At 41.0% G+C, this 26,757-nt stretch overlaps 1 protein-coding gene across 1 annotated transcript in view; it reads right to left on the bottom strand.

The window, feature by feature from the left end:
* The window catches only part of cbl (Cbl proto-oncogene, E3 ubiquitin protein ligase), a 151,679-nt gene that overhangs the window by 57,352 nt on the left and 67,570 nt on the right, over positions 1 to 26,757 (bottom strand). The window contains exons 3-4 of the mRNA XM_063038490.1: positions 12,106 to 12,252; positions 1,605 to 1,761 (exon numbers count right to left, since the gene is read on the bottom strand). Of these exons, the coding sequence (XP_062894560.1) occupies positions 1,605 to 1,761; positions 12,106 to 12,252 (304 nt within the window). The remainder of the gene's footprint in view (positions 1 to 1,604; positions 1,762 to 12,105; positions 12,253 to 26,757) is intronic.

The raw sequence follows: 26,757 nt of genomic DNA on the forward strand, positions 1-26,757 counted from the left end.
AGAATAGTATCTATTTTTCAGCAGGCAATTGGCAGCATGAATTCTACAAGTACTGTTGATGAATGATGACTGTGGCACAGTAGGACTCATGATTCTTGTGCTAATGTGGCAATTTTATAGTAGATAACTAGTTTACAATTCAAAAGCAAGAACCCTGTTGCCTGTATACAATCAATAACCACATTATTAGGTACCCCCTCTGCCTAATAAAGTAGCCACCGATATGTTTGTGGTCTGCTGCTGTAGCCCATCCACTTCAAAGTTCGGCGTGTTGTGCATTCAGAGATGCTCTTCTATACATCACTGCTGTAACATGTGGTTATTTGAGTTACTGTCGCCTTCATGTCAGTTTGAACCAGCCTGGCCATTTTCCTCTGTCCTCTCTCATTAATGATGTGTTTTCGCCCACAGAACTGCCACTTACTGGATGTTCTTCTCTGTAAACTTGAGACTATTATGCATGAAAATCACAGGAGATCAACAGTTTCAAAGATACTCAAATCACTCTATATGGTACCAACAATCATTCCATGGTGAAAGTCACTTAGATCACATTTCTTCCCCATTCTGATGTTTGGTTTGAACAACAACTGAACCTTTTGACCATGTCTGCATACTTCTTTGCATTGAGTTGCTACCACATGATTGGCCAATTAGATATTTATATTAACGAGGTGTACAGGTGTACCTAATAAAGTGTATGTGCTCAGCTAATAATCTTTACAAGCACCAACAAACATTTACTATGGAGGCATGAATATCAACCTGTTGGGAAAACTATTTCTATCTACACATACTTGAAGTTACTGAGAGAGAAAAAAAACCTTTTGGAAAAACATTTCGTATTTTATACACTAGAATGAAGAATTGGCATAGTGGAACCAGGTTGACCGTGGATACAATTCTGAACTACAATACTGTCTCCGTAGAGTCTGCGTGTTCTTCCTCCGTGAAATTCCACCAGGTGCTCTGGGCTCCACCCATATCCCAAAAGACTGATTGTACACAGGCTACTGCAAATTACTCCTAATGTAGGTAGATAGTAGCAGAATCAGGGGCTATCTGTGGAAATTTGAAAAAGAATGTTTTCACAGAAATAACGGGGAGGATCAGATTACTCTGCATGAATTTGATGGGCTGAATGCCCAATGTCATAACAATTATCAAAAAAAACAATTTTAAGGCTTTTCTTCTCACTCAGCCATCTCATTTCAAAACTTAAACCTTTAATTTTATTCAGTTAAGAGCCTTGTATTTGCATGCCCACTTAGTATCAAATTTCAGCAAAAATCTCACAGATGCCTTACCTTCACAAGTGGGCAATGAGCAACATTATGGGGATAACAAACTGGACCCTGTTCTCATTGGATCCATATACACCTTCCACTGGAGGCAACAGGTAATTTTCGGTAACCGTCCAGTAGCTTTTTTCTTCAACTTTTATTAATCCATGTATGTTAGAGCTAAATGCCACATTCAAACTGATATCCTGATAATTAAACATGCAAGCTTTTGAGCAGAATGATAAAGTGTTTCAGTGCACTTACTATTGAGTTACCAAACGATTAGACATTTCATACTTCGTCACAAAATGATGTACTTGCCTGAAAAAGTCGGGTGAAAATGTCAAATTCAAAAACAGAGATGAAGTCATTACATGTCAGATCAATGGTAGATTTCAAGGCCATAGCCTCCAGACCAGAGGTGATTGGATGAACATCATGCAAGGCTTGTCGAAAAACCTTCCAGTGAATAATCGTCCTGACACAGAGAGAAGACACAGGCAGATCAGTCAGCATACAAATTACCAAATGCAATGGTACAGAACAAAACAGGTTTTTTTGACAAGCTATAACTTCAATCCAATGCATCTCCTATTTTCATTTATAAAATTCAATAATGTTAATTGTCCTTTTCAGTGGCACCTGTCAATCCACTTTATGGTTACTTTAGCAACCTATGTGTTTTATATTTATTGAAGGTGCAAGTGCTATTGTAACTACAGTTCCCTACCTTCCAAGGATTACTGAGATTGTAAAGCCACAAAGTAATATATTGGAGGTGCACGTGCTACTAACAACAGCAGTTTAAATTAAGAAACTCAAAAGGGACCATGAGAGAAAAGAAATTTGTGGGCTGTTAAATTTCTCATATAAACTTGTTTCAAAGTATATACCACCATTTAGTTCACTATATAAATCCTCAAACATTCAAGTGCAAAGTGGCATTCTCCTTACGGACAATCGCCTTTTCTCTGCGAAAATTATATTTTTTGACAGTAATTTTAATGAAATTCATAGTTCATTATACAAGAAAATTCTTCTTCGGTTGTCCATCGAAATCCGATGACAACGTCCACACCTTTAACGGTGAGATCTTTGATGACTATACAGTCCTATCCTGGACCCACAAGCTGACGCTGGGTGATCATGGCCTCAATACTTCTGCAGTTGGTCTTTACAAGTATTTCAGTGTGAGGCACCCGCTCACACCAGGTAATTCCCAGGATGCGCTGGAGGCAGCTTATGGGGAAGCGCACCAAGGACTTGATGTGACTTCTGTAGGTTACCCAAGCTTCACAGCTATAAAGGAGGGTGGTGACACAGACCGCTTGGTATACAGCGACCTTTGTGGAGGGACGAAGGCTCCTGTTCTGAAAGACTCTACGCCGAAGTCTCCCAAAGGTAGCTGATGCCTGTTTAATGCGGCTCTGGATGTCGTTGTCAATGCCACTATCCTCAGAGAGAATCCTCCCCAGATATTTGAAAGATGGCACTACTGACAGCTTTTCATCACCAACAGTGAAGGCAGGTAGAGTGGGTGGGACACTGGTACTCCAATGGCAAACCACTTCTATCTTGATGGTACTGACAGTCAGCCCCATCCTGCTGTACGCTCTCACCGCCACAGCAAGGACAGTCTGAAGATCCTCCGGAGTATGGGCTACAAGAGCACAATCATCTGCATACTGCAGCTCCAGGACCCACTCTCTATGGAGTTTGGTGGTTGCATGGAGCCTCCTGATATCAAAGAGGTTGCCATCTAATCTGATGTCCACTGCCACACCGCTGCTGTCTTCAATCTCGTTGTGGAGAAGCTTGGTAACACACAAGAGGAAGATGTTAAAGAGCACTGGCACTGGTACACACCCCTGCCTCACCCCTGTGCATACAAGGAAGGGCTCGAACTCTTGTCCTCCTGTGGTCACCCGAGTAGTCATCCCATCTTAGAAATGGCTGAGGATGTTAACAAATTTATTGGGACAGCCAAACCTAAGGAGGACATCCCATAAGAGCTCTCTTTGCACAGTGTCGAATGCTTTAGAGAGGTCGAAAAAGGCCATAAACAGGTCCTGATGTTGCTCCCAGCACTTTTCCTGAAGCTGCCAGGCTGTAAAGATCATGTTGATCGTGCTCCTGTTCTTCCTAAATCCACACTGCCATTCAGGGCAGCATTGACTTGGTGATGTTGCTAATGAGTCTCTGAAGCATCACCTTAGCCAGGACCTTTCCAGCAACAGAAAGGAATGATATGCCCCTACTATTGCCACAGATGGCCTTGTCACCCTTGTTCTTATAAATGACAACGATGTTTGCATTTCTCCATTGCTGTGGGATGTTCTCATCAGTCCAGGCCTGGGTGATGTACTGGTAGAGGGTGCGCATACACATGTAACTTCCGTTCTTCAGTAACTCAGCAGGGATATTGTCACTGCCAGGGGACTTGTTGTTCTTAAGGGAATGGACAGCTGATAGAACCTCCCGGAAGGTTGGTGGTAGACTAAGGTCATGGATAGGAGGAAGTTCAGGCAGTTCATCCAGGATAGTGGGGTCTGCGTCAGAGTCCTGATTAAGCAGGGTGTTAAAGTGCTCAGCCCACCTCAGCAAAATGGTATCCTGATTCTTCAGAAGTGTTAAACCATCTGCTGTTTTCAGGGGAGTAACACGTTGATTTATTGGGCCGTAGATGGTTTTGACAGCATTGTAAAAATTATGCAAGTTATTATTATCACAATAAACCCAAATTCTGGCTTACATTAGAATGTCATGATTTTAAAAAAACAGATTAGATTGAAATACAAAGTTGTATTTTCAATTAACATTCAGTCCTGATTTAGCTCATCTTGATGAAGGTACCGACTGCAAAATTACAAATGGAATTTTCCATCTCCAAATTAAGGGCAGAAAGTATACACTAATTTACAGCTCTGACCAGCTGACAAGGTCTGCTTGAAATGTGCATATGGGGCAGCAACTAAAATGGCACAGATAGCGTCCATAGCCAACCGACAATCAGTGTCAGTTTACACATAAAATGCAACTTGGGAAAAATATCAGGGGATAACCAATATACATGAAACCAATGCTTTGCTAATGGAGAATAAAGGGCAAAAATATTTTAAATAAAGGATGGCCAAGGCTAAAGTTACAATGGATAAGCAGACATTCACACCAATTAGGTCAGTGGAGTTAACACTGTGCATTATGGATCATCACTGAAATGCACAGCGATGAAACTGGTGCACACTGAAGCCTGCAGATACCAGAGTCACAACAGCATCCTGGGCAGCGGAGATGAAACCAGATGCCACAAAACTCTTCAAAATCATCAACAGGCCTATCAGATAGTTCAAAAATTTTAAATTTTCATGCTTCAAACACACATGTGACAGTACAAGTAATATCATGTACATCTGGTATCTAAAATTCAAAGACTTTTCTTTAAAATAAACATAACAGTGACAGGTGTACTTTCTAAATTGACTTTCTTTGCCTATTCTACACACAAATTACACATCTGTGCAGCATTTTCAACTACTTGACGATCTTATCATGAAACACTTGAACTCTTAGTTTGCAGCAGCAACAGCACTATTGACATGCTGCTAACTTAACACTCTAGCCTTCCAAATTCATGAAGATTTTACTAGAAATTCTGACAGTCAGAATAGCGATTATAGCACAGGTGAGCAACAGGTCAAGTCCATAACAGCTCTTGTTTCTATCGCTCATCTTATCTGTAGCCCCTCTCATAGTCAATAAAAGCATCCACCTCCAACATTTCTCCAGTCTTCGAGCTGAACCACACATGCAAGGTTCCACTCTTGTCCATTCAATTATTGCTAGAGAATCATTAGCAATATTTTCTGTTCTTGTGTAATTAATTTTAGTCTTCCAAGGATCCATCTGATGCTGTCCCTCCAAGAGAGTGGAAGTTTCTAGATGTGTCCCTCTTCACCCCTCATTAGAATGCCTCTAACTAGTACTACTGCATGAACAGAAATCCAAAAAGAATCATGTAAATGTCTTTGAAATGCTTCAAAAATTCCATTTCCCGGACATCAACTCCAACTGATTCTCTGATAACCCTCCATACTTATTTGCAATTTTGATATCTTTATATAACCCTAAGATCATCTCCAGGACTGCCTCAGCATCTTTTCTAAGATACAGAAAATAGTACTGGAAAGTAACAAAGATACTTCAATTAAAGTAAAATCTAAAGTGTTAAAGAGCATTCTTACTGGTTTTTTAATACATGTAAAATCATTTGAGAATGTTCCACATTAAATAATGTGTAGCAGTGCAGCTGGTCGCATAATACGAGTCTTAACATGATTCCAATCAACACTGCATATGTCACATATGCTACATCCTTGAAAACAAGCAAAAAGAAAACAAACATTGAAAATAACTGCCTGGCCTCTGTATTCTTTACTTTGGCATGAAGCCTTCCAAGTAAGGTCAACAGATTGCTCTTCCAAATCTTGTCCAACTGGTTGGGGTTCTCCTGAGGCCTGTTGTCAAGCTGTAGTGTTTCCGCTTAGCAATGATCTCCTACACAAATTCCATTCCTTAACCACTAATTTCAACTAAATCCCTGGTCACCATCTACCTGTTTTCAACTTCAGTATCTTATATGACCCTAAGCTGATCCCCAGATGTTTCTATCCATTGCTATATCTGCTTCAGCCATGCATATTTCCTCTTCTAATTTGGGCTTATATAACCCAGAAGCTTGGTGTATATCGAGTCACCACTGCCTTCTGGTGTCAGTCCAGCATGGCTTCACCTTATTGTCTCTGCAATTCACATAAATGGCAGGTGTTTTGTGATACATCTGTTGTAGGGGGGGGGGGTACCCATCTATATTTGCTTGCATCCCAGTACTCTTCCTACATTTTGTTTTTAAATTCTTCTAGCTCTAGCAGTGTTCTTATTGGGAAGCAAGCTCAATCTTGTTTACTCAGTGTGCCCTGCAGTGGTCAATTTTATAGGTTAAAATGCTGAAATAGGGGTATAACATCCATGCTCTATGCCTCTTTTCTGCATTTGAAGGCCAGTAATGTGGATGGGTGACAAAGGACGCCATGGATGTTGAGCTCTGTCATATCAGTGGGTCCCAGTATCAGAAGCCTATGTGAGCAGGAGGCAAGAGGGTTGGTGAGTCAGCAAACCCAGAGATTGAACCTGGAGTTCAGGCTCCTGTCATTGGCTAGTCCAGCAATTGAAGATCAAAGCCCAATGGCCGAAGCATGGAGACAAGAGACCCAGAGGCTTGCCTCAGTGTGAGTGGGTGGGAGAGAGGCTTACATTTGCTTTTGTTGTTTTGTTACTTGTTGTGTTCTGTGTTGTTCTGTCAAGTACTGATGGCATGTTATGCTTGTGCCAGAATGTGTGATGACACTTCCGGGCTGTTATTAATGCAAACAACTCTTCACTGCCAAGAGAAAATTTGCAGATGCTGGAAATCCAAAGCAACACATACAAAATGCTGAAGGAGCTCAGCAAGTCAGTCAGCATCTATGGAAATGAATACAGGTGACGTTTCAGGCTGGGACCTTTCTTCAGGACTTCAGGTCCTGATGAACAATTTCAGCCCGAAACATCAACTGTTTACTCTTTTTGAGACAGACAGAGTCTCTGTGTCTGTGTGTGAGAGAGCAGCACCTCTTGCAAGCTGTCCTTTTAAGCCTGCAAACAGTATCTGATGAATGATTTTACACTGAAAACTGCAAAATAATCCAATTACCAATTACATTGTCCCAGTCAGATCAAACCAGATTAATCTGATTTTTTGCCCAGAGTCTCTCTGCATACAACTGACGCACTTCCTTTGATCGGTTCCTTTCTAATGATCTGCAGGTGTTGCATTTCTGTATGACCCCGATATCTCCATTCGCCCTTGCCCAATACATTTTTCTCTTATGCTGCAGAGAGAAGAATTCACTCCAAAATATGACAACACTTCTGAGCACTCTCTGAAATGCTCACCCAAGAGCTTTGTCATTTGACCAAGTTCACTGCCTACAACTAGATCGAGTATGGCCTCTCCTCTCGTCAGCCATTCCACACATTCTGCACACTTAAAACTCTGCTCATCTAAATCTTTTGTTCTACAAAGGTATCGGTCAATATTAGGGAAGTTGAAGTCACTTGCGAGACCAACTCTATTATTTTTGCACCTTTCCAAATCTGCCAACTTATCTGCTTCTCAGTATCCCTGTTGCTCTTGGGGGTCCATAGAATGATACTCCCTTCCTTTCTTTCTTTCTTTTTTTTTTAAAAAGAGCTCTTTTTTATTTTAAGCTCAAATACTGACGGTTCCGTGTGGAAAAAACGTTGGTGTCGTCATTTTTTAAAAAAACTCGGGTTTTACATTTTTATCGAAGGACCGGTGCTACCTTATCATTGGACTGATTATAGTTTGGGGTATGGTTCCCATCACTCCCTTCCTGTTTTTAATTTCCACCTATACTGACTCATTGGATGACCCCCTCCAAGAGGACCTCCCATCCTGCAGCTGTAACACTATCCCTGATTAGCACTGCACTCCCCCCCACTCCTCTTTTCACCTTTCTCCCTATCCCTTTTGAAACATCGAAATCCTATAAACTCCGAGAATTGATTTCAATCTCTGGGGATTTGACCACTTTAATATGGATCTATATCTTTAACTTTCTTTCTTGATACACATGTTCCAGATTATTGGAGTACACCTTTTCTAGCTCCCCATCCATCCCATCCTCCTCCTTGGTGAACATCAAAATATCCACTCAGGACACCACACATATCTCATATCTCCTGGCTCCACACCAAGACTTCCCATAACTCATCTCCAAATTCCTAGACCTCAGACTCAACATTTTCCTTCGCAACTGAATCCGTGACTTCCTGACCAACAGACCACAATCAGTAAGGATAGGTACCAACATCTCTGCCATGATTATTCTCAACACTGGTGCTCCACAATGCTGCATCCTCAGCTCCCCACTCTATGTACTTAGCACATGGCCAGATTGTGCGCTAACTCCATCGACAAGTTTGCAGATGATACCACTGCAGTGGACCATATCGCAAAGATGAGCGAGAGTACAGGAAAGAGAAAGAGCTCAATAATGCAGTGTTATTATAACAACCTTCCCTCAATGTCAGCAAAACAAAAGAACTGAGCATTGTCTTCAGGTAGGGAGTACTGAAGTCAAGAGCTTCATGTTCCTAAGAGGGATTACCAATAGCCTGGCCCACCACATTGATGCCACAGCCAATAAAATTCACCAACACCTCTACTTTCTCAAGAAGCTAAAGAAATTTGAAACATCCTCTTTGACCTGCACCAATTTTTAATTGATGCACCATGGAAAGGATCCCATGCAGATGTATCACAGCTTGGTTTGGCATCTCCTCTGCCCATAAGTGCAAAAAAAACTGCAGAGTTGTGGACATTGCTCAGCACATCATTGCTCAGCCTCCATGGACTCATCTGCACTTCTCGCTGACTCAGTAAAGCAGCCAGCATAATCAAAGACCTCACCCAGCACCTATGTTCTCATATATATATAACTCCACATATACATCCAACAGCCCTACCCTCAAACCTAATCCTAAAGTCCAAGGGGGTACACCTCGATTAACCCTGCCCACACCACTACAAACCCGATGACTTGTGTAAAGAGGAGCGAGATCCAATAAAGGCAAGTGTTAGACCTGGTTAATGAAGTCGTGGGCCAGATCAAAGTTGCAGGGTTGCGTGACACTGAATCTCAAGTGACAAGGTCAAGCAGCACAACAGGGATGATTCCCCCACTGCCCGCATACTCCCAACCCAAAATTTCTTTTATTTATTTTTATTTATATATATATATATGTGTGTGTGTGTGTATGTATATGTGTGTATATGTATATATACACACACACACATACACACACACACACACATACACATATACATATATAACTGACTGTTGGGTAGGGCCATGTACCCTTTTTGCACTCCTAACTGCTTTAATATCTCACCTATATCCTCTTATAAACTTCTAAAGAACTTATTTGATAACAATTGCCTACATAATTAACAAAACTCTCCCAAATATCTCTCTGCTTTCCGCAGGGATCGCTCCCTACACAACTCCCTTGTCCATTTGTTCCCCCCCTCATCCCTCCCTACCGATCTCCCTCCTGGCACTTATCCTTGTAAGCAGAACAAGTGCTACACATGCCCTTACACTTCCTCCCTCACCACCATTCAGGGCTCCAGACAGTCCTCCCAGGTGAGGTGACACTTCACCTGTGAGTTGGCTGCGGTGAAATACTGCATCCGGTGCTCCCGGTGCGGCCTTCTATATATTGGCGAGACCCGACGCAGACTGGGAGATCGTTTTGCTGAACACCTACGCTCTGTCCGCCAGAGAAAGCAGGATCTCCCAGTGGCCACACATCTTAATTCCACGTCCCATTCCCATTCTGATATGTCTATCCATGGCCTCCTCTACTGTAAAGATGAAGCCACACTCAGGTTGGAGGAACAACGCCTTATATTCCGTCTGGGTAGCCTCCAACCTGATGACATGAACACTGACTTCTCTAACTTCCGTTAATGCCCCACCTCTCCCTCGTACCCCATCCATTATTGCCCATCCTCTGGGCTTTCCCCCTCCCCCTTTCTTTCTCCCTAGGCCTCCCATCCCATGATCCTCTCATATCCCTTTTGCCAATCAACTGTCCAGCTCTTGGCTCCATCCCTCCCCCTCCTGTCTTCTCCTATCATTTTGGATCTCCCCCTCCCCCCTCCCACATTCAAATCTCTTACTAGCTGTTCTTTTAGTTAGTCCTGACAAAGGGTCTCGGTTCAAAACGTCGACTGTACCACTTCCTGGAGATGCTGCCTGGCCTGCTGCATTCACCAGCAACTTTTATGTGTGTTGCTTGAGATTCCAGCATCTGCAGGTTTCCTCGTGTTTGCGTCAAATATTTCACAACAGTTTGATACCAGCCTAATTATCAAAACCCCAGAAAAATAAGCAACTTTCAGAATCAGAATCAGGTTTAATATTACTGGCATAAGCTGTGAAATTTGATGTTTTGAGTCAGCAGAATAGTGATAACTATAAATTACACAAAGTATATTTTTTTTTTAATGAAAATTTAATTAAAGTAGTGCAAAAAGAGGGGGGAAATAGTGAGGTAGTGTTCATGGGTTGAATGTCCATTCAGAAATCTGATGGCAGAGGGAAAGAAGCTATTCCTAAATTGTTGAGTTGATGTCTTCATGCTCCTGTACTTCCTCCTTGATGGAAGCTATGAGAAGAGGGTATGTCCTAGATGATTGGGAGTCCTTAATCTTGGATTCCAGCTTTTTGAGGTATCACCTTTAGGTGCCCTGGATGCTGAGAAGGCTAGTGCCCATGATGGAGCTGACTGAATTCACAACTTTCTGCAGCATTTTCCGATCCTGTGCAAAGGCCCCTCCATACTAGGTGGTGAAGCAACCAGTTAGAATGCTGTCTACAGTAACTCTGTAGAAATTTCCAAGTGTCTTTGATGACATACTAATCCTCAATTTTTTTTATGATTGTATAGCCCAGGAACTAACGGCCGACTATTTGCGAACAACAGGAATTCTGCAGATGCTGGAAATTCAAGCAACACACATAAAAGTTGCTGGTGAACGCAGCAGGCCAGGCAGCATCTCTAGGAAGAGGTGAGTCCTGACGACGGGTCTCGGCCTGAAATGTCGACTGCACCTCTTCCTAGAGATGCTGCCTGGCCTGCTGCGTTCACCAGCAACTTTTATGTGTGTTGGCCGACTATTTGGCTGCTTTATGTTGCCTTTGTCACAATTTTTAATACAATGAGGTGAAGGTTACAATCCAAAACTGTAACATTGCACATGTAAACTCCAAAGATAAAGGTTACAATATTCCAGATCTAGTTATAACCATTACTTTTTAGATGACATAATTTTTCTGATTACCCAAATGCACAGGAGGATTAGATAGATCTGTAACAATAAATTTTGTTACATTGTTATCATTGGAACCACCTTGGGCTTCAATAAACTTGAGTAAGGAAACAGTCAAATGACAGAGTGAAGTGATTCCGATTTTGGTAGGATTAAAAACATGGTGTTTAGCTCAGTTGTATATTATGAGTTGCTGAGGCATGACAGCAGTGAAGTGTTTACTCAAGATGAGCTAGGTAAAAGGTAGCATGAAAGTCTGCATGAGTAGAGGGAAGCAACATGAGAGCATATTTTGGAACAGGAGAAATGGGTAGAAAGAAATAAGTGTTTTGATGAAGGCTGAAACAGATGAATGGGACAGGACAGGAAAGGTAGAATTCGTCTGCACTAGATCAATAGCATAAACTAATAAATGACAAAAAAAAATGTAAAACATGCATCTTCAGTTTGACAATTGAAATATGGGATTTAGTGTATGAATAGTATCTGGATTTGACAAACTACGACAGGAATCTTTAAAATTAAAATGTGGTCAGACCATTTGGTGCTGAATTAGCAGGATGCAAGGCCAATCTCTATGTTGCAGCATGGAGAGCAAGAATTAAGATTTTTGGGGAAAGTAAGTGAAACTGCAGAAAAGCTAAAAATAAAGAGAAATCATCTTAAAATAAATGTTAAGAAACCAAAATATACAATAACCTGAGCTCAAATTCAATAGCAACCTGTCTGCTCATGACAAAATTCATATTCTGCGCTCATTATTAATTTGAAACATGACAAAATAGACTGATCCTGTTTAATTGGGGGGGGAATGTTATGATGCTGAAAATCATACCAAAAGTAGAAATAAATTAAATAACTTACTTTTCTCCATAAGCTTTCCTCCAGAAATCTGCTGCATCTGCTTTTGTGATCCTGAAAGTATCCCCCATGAATATGCCATTTTGGAATATAGCTTTCAGTTCTGCCAACATGTGACTGAATATGAGTGACAGCTTGGTCAAATGTCGTCTGTAATGAGAATAAATACATTCTCTAGACAATTATATTTAAAACCACTTTTTCTTATAAACGATTAAAGGCTAATATGGCAAACTTATTGTTAACATGTAAACAGAAGTTATTAGAATTTCTTTTTAACCTATTCTCTTAATGATAATATGGATTATTTAAAAATGACTTCTAAACAAATACATATATTTGGTTGTTCATCTGACTGATGATTTCATCATAAGTATGTCCAAGCTTCTCTTCACTCATATACACCTTCAGTATCCAGCGACAGTCAGCAAAATCACATTTTAACCAATTTTAACTTCTTAAATTTAGATGCCGAACCCTTTTGTAGAATCGCTATCACCAGCACTTCTGAAGCTGGCTAACAGCACAGACTAAGCTGTATTGTATCAGAGAGCTTCCTTTACTATTTTGGCCCCACACCACAATTAGGTTCGCTGTCAGACAGGAAAGTAGTAAAGAGCCAAGAACCAAAGAGGAGGTCAAGCTCATAAGAAATGCTGCAAATGCAGTTATTAACAGCAACCATAGTGGCTAATCAGAGGGAGGAACTTAGATTCATGTTATTACTGTTGAATAAAAAGATTGAAGCAAGAAATATATTTTGATTACCATCCCATTTCATTATAGTAGTTTTGTCTGCTTACACAAAAATATCCAGTTGTTTGGCTTCAATTTTGATTCCATTTATCTGAATCAACGGCTCTTTAAAAAGTAATTTGTTGTACACTGTAGAATTAATTTCAAACTTTAAAAAAAACATTAAATGCTGAAAACACTAAGCTGATTTGATTGGACATGTGAAGAGAGAAAACTTCAATGATTCAGGACAACCTAAAGTGATAACATTACCTCTCTTCACAAATAATGTTCTTCAGACATGCAGTATTTTGATTTTGAGCTTAATTTGTGTATCTTATACTATTAAACACATTAAAACCAGTGTTTTAGCATAATGGACTTTCTCTCCAATTCTTTTAACAAACTGAACTTTTGGGCAGAATAAAGAATGTACTAAATTTGAATGCCATATTAGGAAGTTACACATTGGAACCGGAAATAAACATTTCAAGCTCACTGAACAATCACAATTTATTCTCATTTTACATTATGCAGATAGATTTCAGCTTGACACAGACATGCAGCTTTGTTATAAAATGAACCCTGAAAGAATAAACAGTGCATATTCAATAAACTGACTGAATCAAACCATCCACAGTCTAGTCACATATCACCAGGAATGACATGCATTGCTTTCTACATATTATCACAGCATAAATAGAACATTCAGAGAAAGGCCTTCCATTGCTGGCCACTGGACGGAGTGTTATTCGTTTTTGTAACATGCTGCTCGTTGCAGTAATTTTAATTTCTTTATGTACCCTGGCTTACACATATCATCTCTTACAACACTGAGCAGAAGTCTTCCCATTTTAGGGGAAATGAATGACTTTATAGATATTATACTATTAGATTCTTTTGTTTGCACAAAAGCTATTTCAGCTGTATAGATATAATAAGATTCCCTTAAGAACAATGATAAATGGGTAACTTCACTGTCGATTAAGCCTAGTGACTGCATCACTATAAATTAAAAGCTTGCTTTTATTCAAAATAATTACATTTTAGAAAATCTGAAATGAGCAGCTGAGTGACAGCTTGTATCAACAGCCCTTCTGCTGAACATGTGCACTTCTACAACAAGGGCCATTATACGAACAGTACAATCTTGAACAACTTTACCCACTTTGGTCAAAATACCAGGATGAATAAAGAGTACCTGTGCAAACTTAAAAATGAATAAGCATTGACCAGATAAAACACATCAAAGAAAGCCCAAGAAACTGCAGGAATTCATGTACAATCTGGAGGCCCACATGGATACATTCTGAGCTTTGCCTGATTATGTCCATATGCAATGGATTTCATAGTTTTATGGACAATGTGTTCTATCAAAGAGCAAATGACTTATTTTTTAAATGGTTTTACAAACCCTCATACTATTCAATATAAAGAATCACAAAGGACAGAAACAGGCTCAAGTACCCACCATTGCCTATCCCACCTTCCAGCATTTAGCGAATAGCTTTCTATTAGGTATGGAATAATTGGTTTATTATTGTCACATGTATCAAGATACAGTTTGTTTTGCCTGCCATCCAGATACATCAGTCTAAACAGGGGCATATTGAGACAATACAAAGAGAAAAGTAGAATACTGTTAGTTACAGAGGAAGTGCAGAGTTATAACATGCAAGGGCCATGAAGAAGTAGATTGAGAGATCAATAGTTCACTATTACAGTACAAGGTCTATTCTAGTGTCTTACAACAGCTGGATAGAAGCTGGTCTTCAGCTTGGTGGTGCAGATTTTCAAGCTATGATATCTTCTGTCCAATGGAAGAGAGGCAAAAGGAAAATGACCAGGATGGGAGGAGTCATTGATTATGTTGGATGCTTTCCCGAGGCAGCAGGAAGTGTAGACAGAGTAAGAGGGGAGGCTAATTTTCATGATAGATTGAGCTGTGTTCACAACTCTTTGCAGTTTCTGTGATTTTGGGCAGAGTAGTTGCTGTGATGCATCCAGATAGTATACTCTGTGGTGCATCTGTAATAATTGGTCAGGGTCATCAAGATCACATTGAAGTTCTTTAGCCTTCTGAGGAATAAGGGCACCAGTCTGTATTCTTGGTCATGGCACTATGTGGCTGGACCAAGACAAGATAATGGTGATATAACAACAGGAATTCTGCAGATGCCGGAAATTCAAGCAACACACATCAAAGTTGCTGGTGAACGCAGCAGGCCAGGCAGCATCTCTAGGAAGAGGTGCAGTTGACGTTTCGGCCCGAGACCCTTCGTCAGGACTAACTGAAGGAAGAGTGAGTAAGGGATTTGAAAGTTGGAGGGGGAGATCCAAAATGATAGGAGAAGACAGGAGGGGGAGGGATGGAGCCAAGAGCTGGACAGGTGATAGGCAAAAGGGAATACGAGAGGATCATGGGACAGGAGGTCCGGGAAGAAAGACGGGGGGGGGGGACCCAGAGGATGGGCAAGAGGTATATTCAGAGGGACAGAGGGAGAAAAAGGAGAGTGAGAGAAAGAATGTGTGCATAAAAATAAGTAACAGATGGGGTACGAGGGGGAGGTGGGGCCTAGCGGAAGTTAGAGAAGTCAATGTTCATGCCATCAGGCTGGAGGCTACCCAGACGGAATATAAGGTGTTGTTCCTCCAACCTGAGTGTGGCTTCATCTTTACAGTAGAGGAGGCCGTGGATAGACATGTCAGAATGGGAATGGGACGTGGAATTAAAATGTGCGGCCACTGGGAGATCCTGCTTTCTCTGGCGGACAGAGCGTAGATGTTCAGCAAAGCGGTCTCCCAGTCTGCGTCAGGTCTCGCCAATATATAAAAGGCCACATCAGGAGCACCGGACGCAGTATATCACCCCAGTCGACTCACAGGTGAAGTGTTGCCTCACCTGGAAGGACTGTTTGGGGCCCTGAATGGTGGTAAGGGAGGAAGTGTAAGCTTACACGGACAAGTGCCAGGAGGGAGATCAGTGGGGAGGGATGGGGGGGACGAATGGACAAGGGAGTTGTGTAGGGAGCGATCCCTGCGGAATGCAGAGAGACGGGGGGAGGGAAAGATGTGCTTAGTGGTGGGATCCCGTTGGAGGTGGTGGAAGTTACGGAGAATAATATGTTGGACCCGGAGGCTGGTGGGGTGGTAGGTGAGGACCAGGGGAACCCTATTCCTAGTGGGGTGGCGGGAGGATGGAGTGAGAGCAGATGTACGTGAAATGGGGGAGATGCGTTTAAGAGCAGAGTTGATAGTGGAGGAAGGGAAGCCCCTTTCTTTAAAAAAGGAAGACATCTCCCTCGTCCTGGAATGAAAAGCCTCATCCTGAGAGCAGATGCGGCGGAGACGGAGGAATTGCGAGAAGGGGATAGCGTTTTTGCAAGAGACAGGGTGAGAAGAGGAATAGTCCAGATAGCTGTGAGAGTCAGTAGGCTTATAGTAGACATCAGTGGATAAGCTGTCTCCAGAGACAGAGACAGAAAGATCTAGAAAGGGGAGGGAGGTGTCGGAAATGGACCAGGTAAACTTGAGGGCAGGGTGAAAGTTGGAGGCAAAGTCAATAAAGTCAACGAGTTCTGCATGCGTGCAGGAAGCAGCGCCAATGCAGTCGTCGATGTAGTGAAGGAAAAGTGGGGGACAGATACCAGAATAGGCACGGAACATAGATTGTTCCACAAACCCAACAAAAAGGCAGGCATAGCTAGGACCCATACGGGTGCCCACAGCTACACCTTTAGTTTGGAGGAAGTGGGAGGAGCCAAAGGAGAAATTATTAAGAGTAAGGACTAATTCCGCTCGACGGAGCAGAGTGGTGGTAGAGGGGAACTGATTAGGTCTGGAATTCAAAAAGAAGCGTAGAGCTTTGAGACCTTCCTGATGGGGGATGGAAGTATATAAGGACTGGACATCCATGGTGAAAATAAAGCGGTGGGGGCCAGGGAACTTAAAATCATTGAAAAGTTTAAGAGCGTGAGAAGTGTCACGAACATAGGTCGGAAGGGATTGAACAAGGGGTGATAAAACAGTGTCGAGGTATGCAGAAATGAGGTCGGTGGGGCAGGAGCAAGCTGAGACAATAGGTCGGCCAGGACAGGCAGGTTTGTGGATCTTGGGTAGGAGGTAGAAACGGGAAGTGCGGGGTGTGGGAACTATAAGGTTGGTAGCAGTGGATGGGAGATCCCCTGAACGGATAAAGTCGGTGATGGTGTGGGAGACCAATGGTGATATTTATACTTAGAAACTTGAAGCTCCCTTAAGTCAATGATGAAATTCAAAATCATTCTGGCCACACAGTCATAACTGTATAGGGAGTAAAGCAAGGGGCTAAGGATGCAGCCTTGCTGAGCACCAGTGTTGAGGATAATTGTGGCAAAGGTGCTGCAGCATATGCTTATGCTTGGGTCAGGATCCAGTTGCAGAGGGAGGTGTAGAGTTCGGAGATAAATTTGTTTGGAGTTATGGCATTGAAGGAGGCACTCCAGTCAATAAATACAAGCCTCACATGGATGTCTTTGTTATCCAAATGTTCCAGAGGTGGGTAAAGATGGCATCTGCCATGGACCTATTTCAGTAGTAGGTGCATTGTAGTGGGTCGAGGTTGCATGGAAGGCTGGAACTGTTCCGTGCCTTGACCGTGAAGCACTTCATGATGATGGATGTCAGGGTCACTGGTGGTAGCCATTAGGCACGGCCCCTTAGTTATCTTTGACAGCGGGATGATAGCAGTCTTCTTGAAGCAGGTGGGTGACTTAGAATGGAGTTGGGAGAGGTTAAAGAGGACTTTAAATACTCACACCAGCTGATCCCTTGACAGTTCAAATGTCTGACTGGATAGTTAAATTTTGTGAGTGTCTCTGCCTTCACTATTCTCTCAGGCAAGATTCCAACCATTCTTTGGGTGAAAAATTCTTCCTTAAATCCCTTCAAAACAATGTACCCCGTACTTTAAAACCTTTGCCTTCTGGTTTTAGACAATTCTAAGGTGGTGTTACAAAAATATCCACATGTAAATGATAGAGCTGTGATATCAGATTAAAAAGGAAACCTACTGTCATGCAACTACTTTTTCAATATGGAAAACCTAATAAAGCATGACAACTGCTATTTCTAACAATCGGTAAGATAGGTCAAATTTAGTTTGTAAATTGTGTATTCCAAAGAAACTAAAATTCACCCCAAAAATAGAAGCATTAGGATTTATTGAAACTTCAATGTCAACTCGCTAGAAATTTTTTAAAAAGGCATTTATGCTGTTAGTGTTAAGTTTATAAAATACACATTGAAAAAAAGCAGCAAAGCATTAATGTATAACAGAAGTAATACTAAGTTAGCTGCTGCTTGAAGCGAACATACATTATTTGGCCACACTACCTCCTTTGAGACTTCAACTGTACTCCAACAAGCTTAAAGGCACTGTTAGATGCAGGTATTTCAAGTCACTGTCCAGATTATTGGAACTATTTTATCTAAAGTACAAAGCATATCTTTTATCTCTATCACAATTTCCAGAAGAGAGTCAAAAGAGAATCACTGTAGTCATTTCAACCTGCCAAGCATTTAAAAAGATCTCCTAAACGGTTCCCGACTGAAAGTAAAATTTATCTTGCAGTGATGAGTAGATGCACCTACCAACCAGGAGAATATTTTAACATCTTTAAATCTCGAATTAGAAGATTAACTATATTCCTATTTTCTTCATTTTGTCTGTGCTTAGTACATCATTTCCCATCTTATGTCATGGTCATTTTATTTAACTAGCTATGTCTTTAACTATTTTTTAAGGAAATAACCTTTTTCTGCATCACCTGAGATAATATCATTCACAGTTATTTTCCTATATTGCTATGTTTGCATCAGAACGACAATGCCTCCAGGATGGCAGGAGAAACTGCACATCTGAAAATTAACAGCATCACCACGGCTTTTAGTTAAATTTATTGTTCATAACTTTTCTCATTGTGAACATGTCCATGGACTATAACAAGGAAGCTATCCTTCAGTGTTGAGTAGAAGAGAATGCATTTTGCATCATAATTTCAGAGCATTCATTGCCTAGTTTGGAGATTTAGCATAAACACAATTGAATTCCACTATAAACATGTAGAATCACTCTCATGCTATACCATCCCTCTGTAACAATCCCAGGCACTCAGTTTCCTTGACCAGCAACCCTTCACTCCCCCGCCCCCAAAAAAAATTAGACTATGCTCGTCAAGCTTTTCCCTTCCTGTTTTATGTTTCAAGCAATGAACTCACACTGGTTGTGCGGCATATGGTAAAAATCAGCAGCATCACTAAATACACTTATTAATTCAATAATTCAGCATTATTGCAACTTGCATAGAACTACGTACAAGAGTTTAGTATACAAATACCAGCTATTGTTACATGGTTGGCAATTGAGAAATTCACATCACATGCTTCATGAATGAACGGCAGGTGGTTTTGCATCTGTAAAACAAAGTTACTACCTTGTAAACTTAAAGCAGAAATTGGTATATACAAGCTGTCATAAGAATGGGACACATTTTTAAGAATAGTATCTTAGAGAATAATTGGCCATATCTGATAGTTAATTTAAAAAGGACTCACCTTTTTAAGGTGAGGGTAAATTCTTTCTCCTCTCATCTTAAACCCATTAGCTTTACAGGTGCCCCTACTCTGCAGAAAAACGCCAAATATCTACCTTATGCCCCTCATAATTTTATAAACCTCGAAGCAATCCCTCAGCCTTCTTGGCTCCAAGGAAAACAGACCCAGCCTATCCAATCTCTCTTTATAGCATAAGCCTTCCAGTCCAGGCAACACCCTTGAGAGCCCCTTCTGTACACTTTCTCGCTCAATCCCACACAATACTTGGTCCAGTCACATTAACCTTCTGTATAACCAAAGCATAATATTCCAACCCTTGCATTCAATGCCACAGCCAATGAAGATAAGCATACCAAACACACCCTGTTCTTCACCACCATAAGTACCTGTGTTGAATGCAGCCATTTGTCTTTAAATTAAATTCCATCTAACATTCCTTTGCTCACTTTTCCAGTCAATCAATATCCCATGGTAACCTCAGATAACCTGCTTTATTGTCCACTACACCACCAATTTTTTATATCACTTGCAAACCATGCCACCTACGTTCCCACCCAAGCTCAGTTAAGAGATGCTGCTTATTAGTGGTAACAATGCGCTTGTCAATGACGGGTGCTCAAAATTTATTTTTAAAAGTTTAAAGTTTGTCCTACTTTCAGAGGTTACATGATAACCAATCACCGTGAAATTCAGTCTGCCAAACAAAGGTGGTCAACAAGGTGGCCAAAAGTGTGAAGCTTCAATATTATGATTATCTATGCAGGCCTTTTTGATAAGGACTACAAATATGTGGATTTGTTTGTACAATTCAACTGTAAACATGCCATTACTTTCACTCAATTTACACCTGGTTTGAAGCAATTATTTTGCTGATGAATAAGCAATCGCATTTCAATAAGCCTTTCAGTCTCAAAGTCAAAACAATGCAGAGAGTTTGCTGAAAATCTGAGTCTGCAGATATAACCATACTCAAAAAACGATTTGCTCCAAAAAGGGCAACATTCCAAATTCTGCTCTGGACCTTTACTAAATGATCTGATCTCATCTTTGATGAAAGTAAAGCACAGCAATTGGCTTTTGTGATACGTATTTGCCAGTGGCCACCTACACTATTGCTTCAGGTGAGGAACACATTATTTGTTTTTATTTGTTTTAACGTAGTCTGATATTATAACTAAAATAGCATTTAATTTTGAAAGGGAATAGCACTCGATATTGGGAATTTTACCAAATAACAAGTAATGTTGGAGGCCAGAAGTGTGCAAGTCTGAGGCCAAAGACCAGTGGTCAGAGGCCCGGAGGTGGGCAGGCATGCGTGTATGGGAAAGGGGCTTGTTTAGCTATTGTGTTGTTGTTGTTGCTGCTGCTTGTATTGATTTGAACATGGTGGGCATGCTATGTTGACATTGGAATGTGTAGTAACACTTGAAGGCTGCTCCCAGCACATCACTGGGTTGTGCTGGTTGTTAACACAAACGATATATTTCACTGTACATTTCAATGTACATGTGATAATAAATGAATCGGAATCTGAGGCACAAGGGATACCACATTACTCTTAGAAAGAAAAGCATAAAATACACCAGAATAGTTTTCTGAGCCTGAAATTATATAGATGAAGTTCTGGCATGAAAGAGATGCATTTTATTTAATCCAATATAATGAATTCCCATTTTCAAGGCAATCAGAGGCTCAGCTTTGGCCTTGTTCAGGGAAAAAAAATCAGAGATCATGCAACATCTTCATCCAAGCACTGCATTTCTTAACCCTTCAACACAATTTATTGAATTAAGACCTCAAGCTGCATCAGGAAAGCAGTGTTGAAATTTCATAATGATTAACAATGAGCAAATATTCTACTTGCTACGTTGAACTTCATTTTTACAGCTTAAAGTGAAAATTAAGAAGTGATGTCAATCATTTGGGTTCCAACTGCTATATCACTACTCGCTCAAGAGCAGTATTATTGAAAATACAAAATATCTCATCCATACTTAGTCTTCTCTTTTCATTATGCCTTTAACATATTACAAAGCTTAATGGACCTAGGTACACATTATTGAATAATCTAAACTACAGAAAAAAGAACTTGTCAAGCACAGCATAACCGCATTCAGAGACTAAAAATGCAGAAAACAGAAATAGGGAAATGTGCCCAGTTCAATAACAAGTAAAGATCGCTACTTTAGTATTCTGTTTCCAAATTGCAGATTAATCCCCAAATCCCCAAGAGGTCTTCAGAAGCTTGAGGAGTACAAAATAGTAATGCTTGCAGCTGCTTTTCTGATTAAGTGTACACACTACAAAAGCTGGCGTTGAAATTCAGTACAGAAATTCATACGCTTGTCACATCTTAATGCTAAGATGCATAATATGGAAAACACATGCTTTTCATTCCATTTGTTTGTCATGTTCCCAGGGAACTGTAAATCAGGAATCTGAAACTAAATGACAACATTAAACCAACCACAAAGTAGTATTTTCTTATATGGAACAAAGGTAACTGATGTCGACAGGAAACATGTTCCTCAGCAATATATGCATATTCCCTCTCTTTCACAATTCTTTTCCCTTGTCAAACTAGAACTTCCAAATTGCAAAACATAAAGCTAATCAAAAGAAAAACATGGAGCCTGAGAATAACAATGTCTACGTTGTTATTATTTTTAGTGAGGTGTGCACTTATGACTTATACCATTCATGTATTTTTACATAAAACCCATAATTTTTTAAAGAAACAAAGAAAACCTTAAATATATTTACAGTATTACTCAAATGTTACTGAAATATTAAATACATAATTGGTTTTCCCACTTATTCTCCAAATGTAAACAATGACAGTTTTTAAATGTCTATCTCTAGTTAGTTTGCCATATAATTTAAATCAAATTACCTATATTGGTTGGAATTAGTATCACATACATGCCAAATCAAATGTCAAGGCTTCTTCCTCAAAGGAACTCAGTGAATCGGTTAAGATTACTCTGGACATTGGACTATGTTTGCAGGGTTGTTCACCAAGCCTGGAGGTTAGGCCGCAAACATTTCGTCACCAGTCGAGGTGACCAACAAATCAGACCAATATAAATGTGAGCACTTGGCAGAAACAACACTGATGATGTCACCTCACAAGCGAGAGATTTTCACAGGAAAACAGTTCAAAGGCATTTGCAAGGTCTTTTTGGGGGAAAAAATGTAATATCCTCCCCATATCACAGAAATCCACGACCACTAAAAATGAAGCAGCTCCACGCAGGAAAGAAATGAGGTCACAAGTAAACTGCAGAAGGAATGAATTTTAGCCCAAGCTACCCACCCTTTTGTTATTGAGCAACTGTGGCAGTGCAGAAATCTGATGATGGAAGGAAAGAAGCTCTTCTTAATATGCTGACTATATGTCTTCAGGCTCCAAAACCTCCTCCCTGATGGCAGTTGTGAGAAGAAGACACGTCCTGGGTGGTGAGGGTCCTTAACAATGGATGCCACCTTTTTGAAGCAGTGGCTTTTGAAGATTTTCTTGATGCCGAGGAGGCCAGAGCCCATGATGGAGCTGGCTAAGTTTACAACCCTCTGTAGCTTTTTCCGATCCCGTGCAGTGGTCCCTCCTCACTACACTGTGATGCAATCAGTTAGAATGTTCTCTACCGTACATTTGTAGAAATTTGCTAGAGCCTCAATATGCTAATGAAATATAGCTGCTATGGTGTGCCTTCTTCATAACTGTATCAATGCTGACACCCAGAAACTTGAAAGTGCTCATCTTTTCCAATGCTGATCCCTTGATGAGGACTGGTATGTGTTTCCTCAACTCCCCTTTCCTGAAGTCCACAATCAATTTTTTGATCTTTGATGTTGAGTGCAAGGTTGTTGTTGTTGCAACACCATTCAACCAGCTATTCTATCTCACTTTCATATGCCCCCTTGTCACCACCTGAGATTCTGCCAACAATAGTAGTATCATCAGCAAATTTAAAGATCAATTTTATGCTGTGCCAAGCTATACAGTTATGGGTGCAGAGAGAGTAGAACAGTGGGCTAAGCATGCATCCTTGAGGTGCGCCGGTGTTGGTTGCCAGCAAGGAGGAGATGCTTTCTCCAATCCACACCAACTGTGGTCTCCCAATGAGCAAGTTAAGAATCTAGCTGCAGAGGGAGGTACAGAGGCCCAGATTTTGAAGCTTGCTGTTTAGTACTGAGGGTATGAGTATGTTGAATACTGACCTATAACCAATAAACAGCAGCCTGACATGTAGGTATTGCCGTTGTCCAAGTGGTCCAAGGCTGAATGGAGAGCCAGTGAGATTACATCCACTTTAGACCTATTGTGGCAGCAGGTGTTAATTCTAGCCATGATTAACCTCAAAGCAGATTTATGGCCTCCTTTCCCTGAACCCATAGTACTTATGGTGGCAAAAGTCAAGTTGCTCCTCCCCAACAAGTTCCACGCCCTCCTGCAATATCGAATATAAGCACAGATGAGCAAGGAATTATTTGCCTATAGAGGCAATTGCGTGGGCATTTTCCACTTCTTAGCTTCAGGATTGTCCCAGGCTGCTGTTGCTGAGCTTTGCCACGTCATAGTTTGTACCTCTCTGCAAACATTACTTTTCACTTAGGCAACATGCAATGGTAAAGTACACACTGGGATTTGGCTGCATTGCCACCTTCTCCGAAGTGCAGGTATTAATTGATTGTACTCATGGATTCTTAGAAGTCACCTTGGCAACCTCCTGCAGAAGTAGCTGGTTGCAATCCAAGAGTCTTTCCATGTCTCACTTAACTTAACAGCATGCTTCCAAGAGTACTGATCTTCACTATCACTTGCAGGTCTGCTCTGATTTGTGAGGTACCCTTCCCCTCCCATTATTGCTATGGAACTGTCTAAGTTTACAACCCACTGCAGCTTTTTCCCAATCCTGTGCATTGGCACCTCCATACCAGATGGTGATGTAAATAGTAATTAGTGAAAGACAACATTGTCTTAATTTTATTAAAATATAGTACAACAACCTTTTGGCCAGAGCATATGTGATTATATCAGTTCAGACTTCAAATCTTATCCATATTCTTTTGATTTAGTAAAGTGAAAAATATTATACTATCCTGACCTGATGCAAGGCTCATTAATTGTGTCAAAATTAAATCCAATGGGCAATTTAGGACAAAACTGCTACATTAAGCTTTTCAGGTAGGTGAAGAAAAACTGAAAATGAAGTAAATCACATTCATTTTGGACATTGAGAAAGAACAAGGACAGTGCACTTTCACATGAGCAGTTCTTCAGAGATGCAATGTTGCATCTGATGGGTCTGGAAAATCAGAGAACATGTGTTTCCGCTGAGGAAGCAAAGAAATAGCCAGTAAGTGTAATCCTAGGCACTTGCATATTTCATTCCAGCAACTGAACCTTCTCTTTTAATAGCTGTATCAAGAATCTCCAACTGCAAAGATGAAATATGCTGGGAGAAAATGGAGTTATCACAGGTCAGTGGGTGTTTAGTCTAATCTCCTACCCCATCCACCCACCAACTACACAATTCCCGTAATCAAGGTTGAAACTGAAGTTTTAGCTTAAAAAGGCTAAACATATAGAACAGTTATCTGATAAGCAATCCAAGGGATACAGCAAGATCAATTACCTCGGTTCTTTTTGAGTTGAAAAGGATTTTTCCAGTACACTCAGACCCCACATAACTCTGATTCATTACAATGCAGTTATCCAATTCTTTATTGAAATTCTTTAAAAAATGACAAATATTCATCCCAAGCAACACTTAAAACTTCAAGAGCGGCCACTATTACAGTAAACATTCAATCAGCCAATGAGAGCTCTTTACATATGCTCTGAGCCACTCACAGCCAATCACGTATTAGTGCACACTCTGCCTCCCCCACGTGCGTAAGTGTTCTTGCTCCCCCACCAATTGTTTGGAAAATGGCCTACAACTTCCAGTGAGGGTAGTACATCTAAGATGTCGAGGAAAAGCATTAGCATGGATGTGAAACTGCAAGTGATACGGTGTTTGGAAGCAGGTAAGTGTCAGGTTAATGTTGACGCCTCTTTCAAATTGGCTACAATGACAATTACAATTATAAAAATGCAGATAAGATAAAAGCTTCTGCAACAATGACCTCAAAGTTATCAACAAAGGTGACTCATTTAAGGAGCCATTTGCTTGTTAAAAAAAATGAGACTAAATATATGGGTGGATGACTAAACACAATGAAACATGCCCCTAAGCCAGCTGATAATGGAAAAGGCAAGAAGCATTTTCAATCACATTCAAGAAAAAGATGCATCAGTAACATTCACAACCAGCAGAGGCTGATTTGATAGATTTAAACAGCGCAGTAACTTCCATAGAAAATGCATCTCTGGTGAACAACAGGAATTCTGCAGATGCTGGAAATTCAAGCAACACACATCAAAGTTGCTGGTGAACGCAGCAGGCCAGGCAGCATCTGTAGGAAGAGGTGCAGTCAATGTTTCAGGCCGAGACCCTTCGTCAGGACTAACTGAAGGAAGAGTGAGTAAGAGATTTGAAAGTGGGAGGGGGAGGGGGAGATCCAAAATGATAGGAGAAGACAGGAGGGGGAGGGATAGAGCCAAGAGCTGGACAGGTGATTGGCAAAAGCGGATACGAGAGGATCATGGGACAGGAGGTCCAGGAAGAAAGACAAGGGGGTGGGGGGACCCAGAGGATGGGCAAGGGGTATATTCAGAGGGACAGAGGGAGAAAAAGGAGAGGATGTTAATGATGGTGATGTTGGAGAGTTACTGCATTCTCGTGGTTAGAGCATTATTAATGAAGAGCTTCGAGAATTGGCACAGCAACACATCCGGCATGAATCTGAGGGCACGGATGGAGAAAAGGAAACATCAGCACGAAACCTCACCACAAAATTCCTCAGCACTGGCACCACCAGAATCGCACAAATCATCCACCAGTTCATCGATAATGATCCTGACTGGGAGCGAAGCAATAAGGCAAAGAGAGGTGTTCTCGGCATGATTTCCTGCTACCAAGAACTACTTCATCAGAGGAAACTTAAGAAAAGGCAGTCAAATCTCGACACCTACTTGAAAAAGCAGCCCAAGTTAGAGGAGGACCCACAGCCTGGTCCCTCCACAAAGATGTAACCACCACCCGCTTCCCTCCGCTGGTGCTGCTGCTCCACTGATGACAGGTTAGGCCTAATTGCATGTTTGTTACTCACGAATTACTGCATATACACAAAATAATATCATGCATCTCAGTTTTGACTTTTTTTAAAAATCAGGCACGCATCTATTTACGTAATATTATAATGACGCTGCATAGTGCT

The sequence above is a fragment of the Mobula hypostoma genome, chromosome X2, assembly GCF_963921235.1.
Source record: "Mobula hypostoma chromosome X2, sMobHyp1.1, whole genome shotgun sequence".
NCBI classification, from domain to species: Eukaryota; Metazoa; Chordata; class Chondrichthyes; order Myliobatiformes; family Myliobatidae; genus Mobula; species Mobula hypostoma.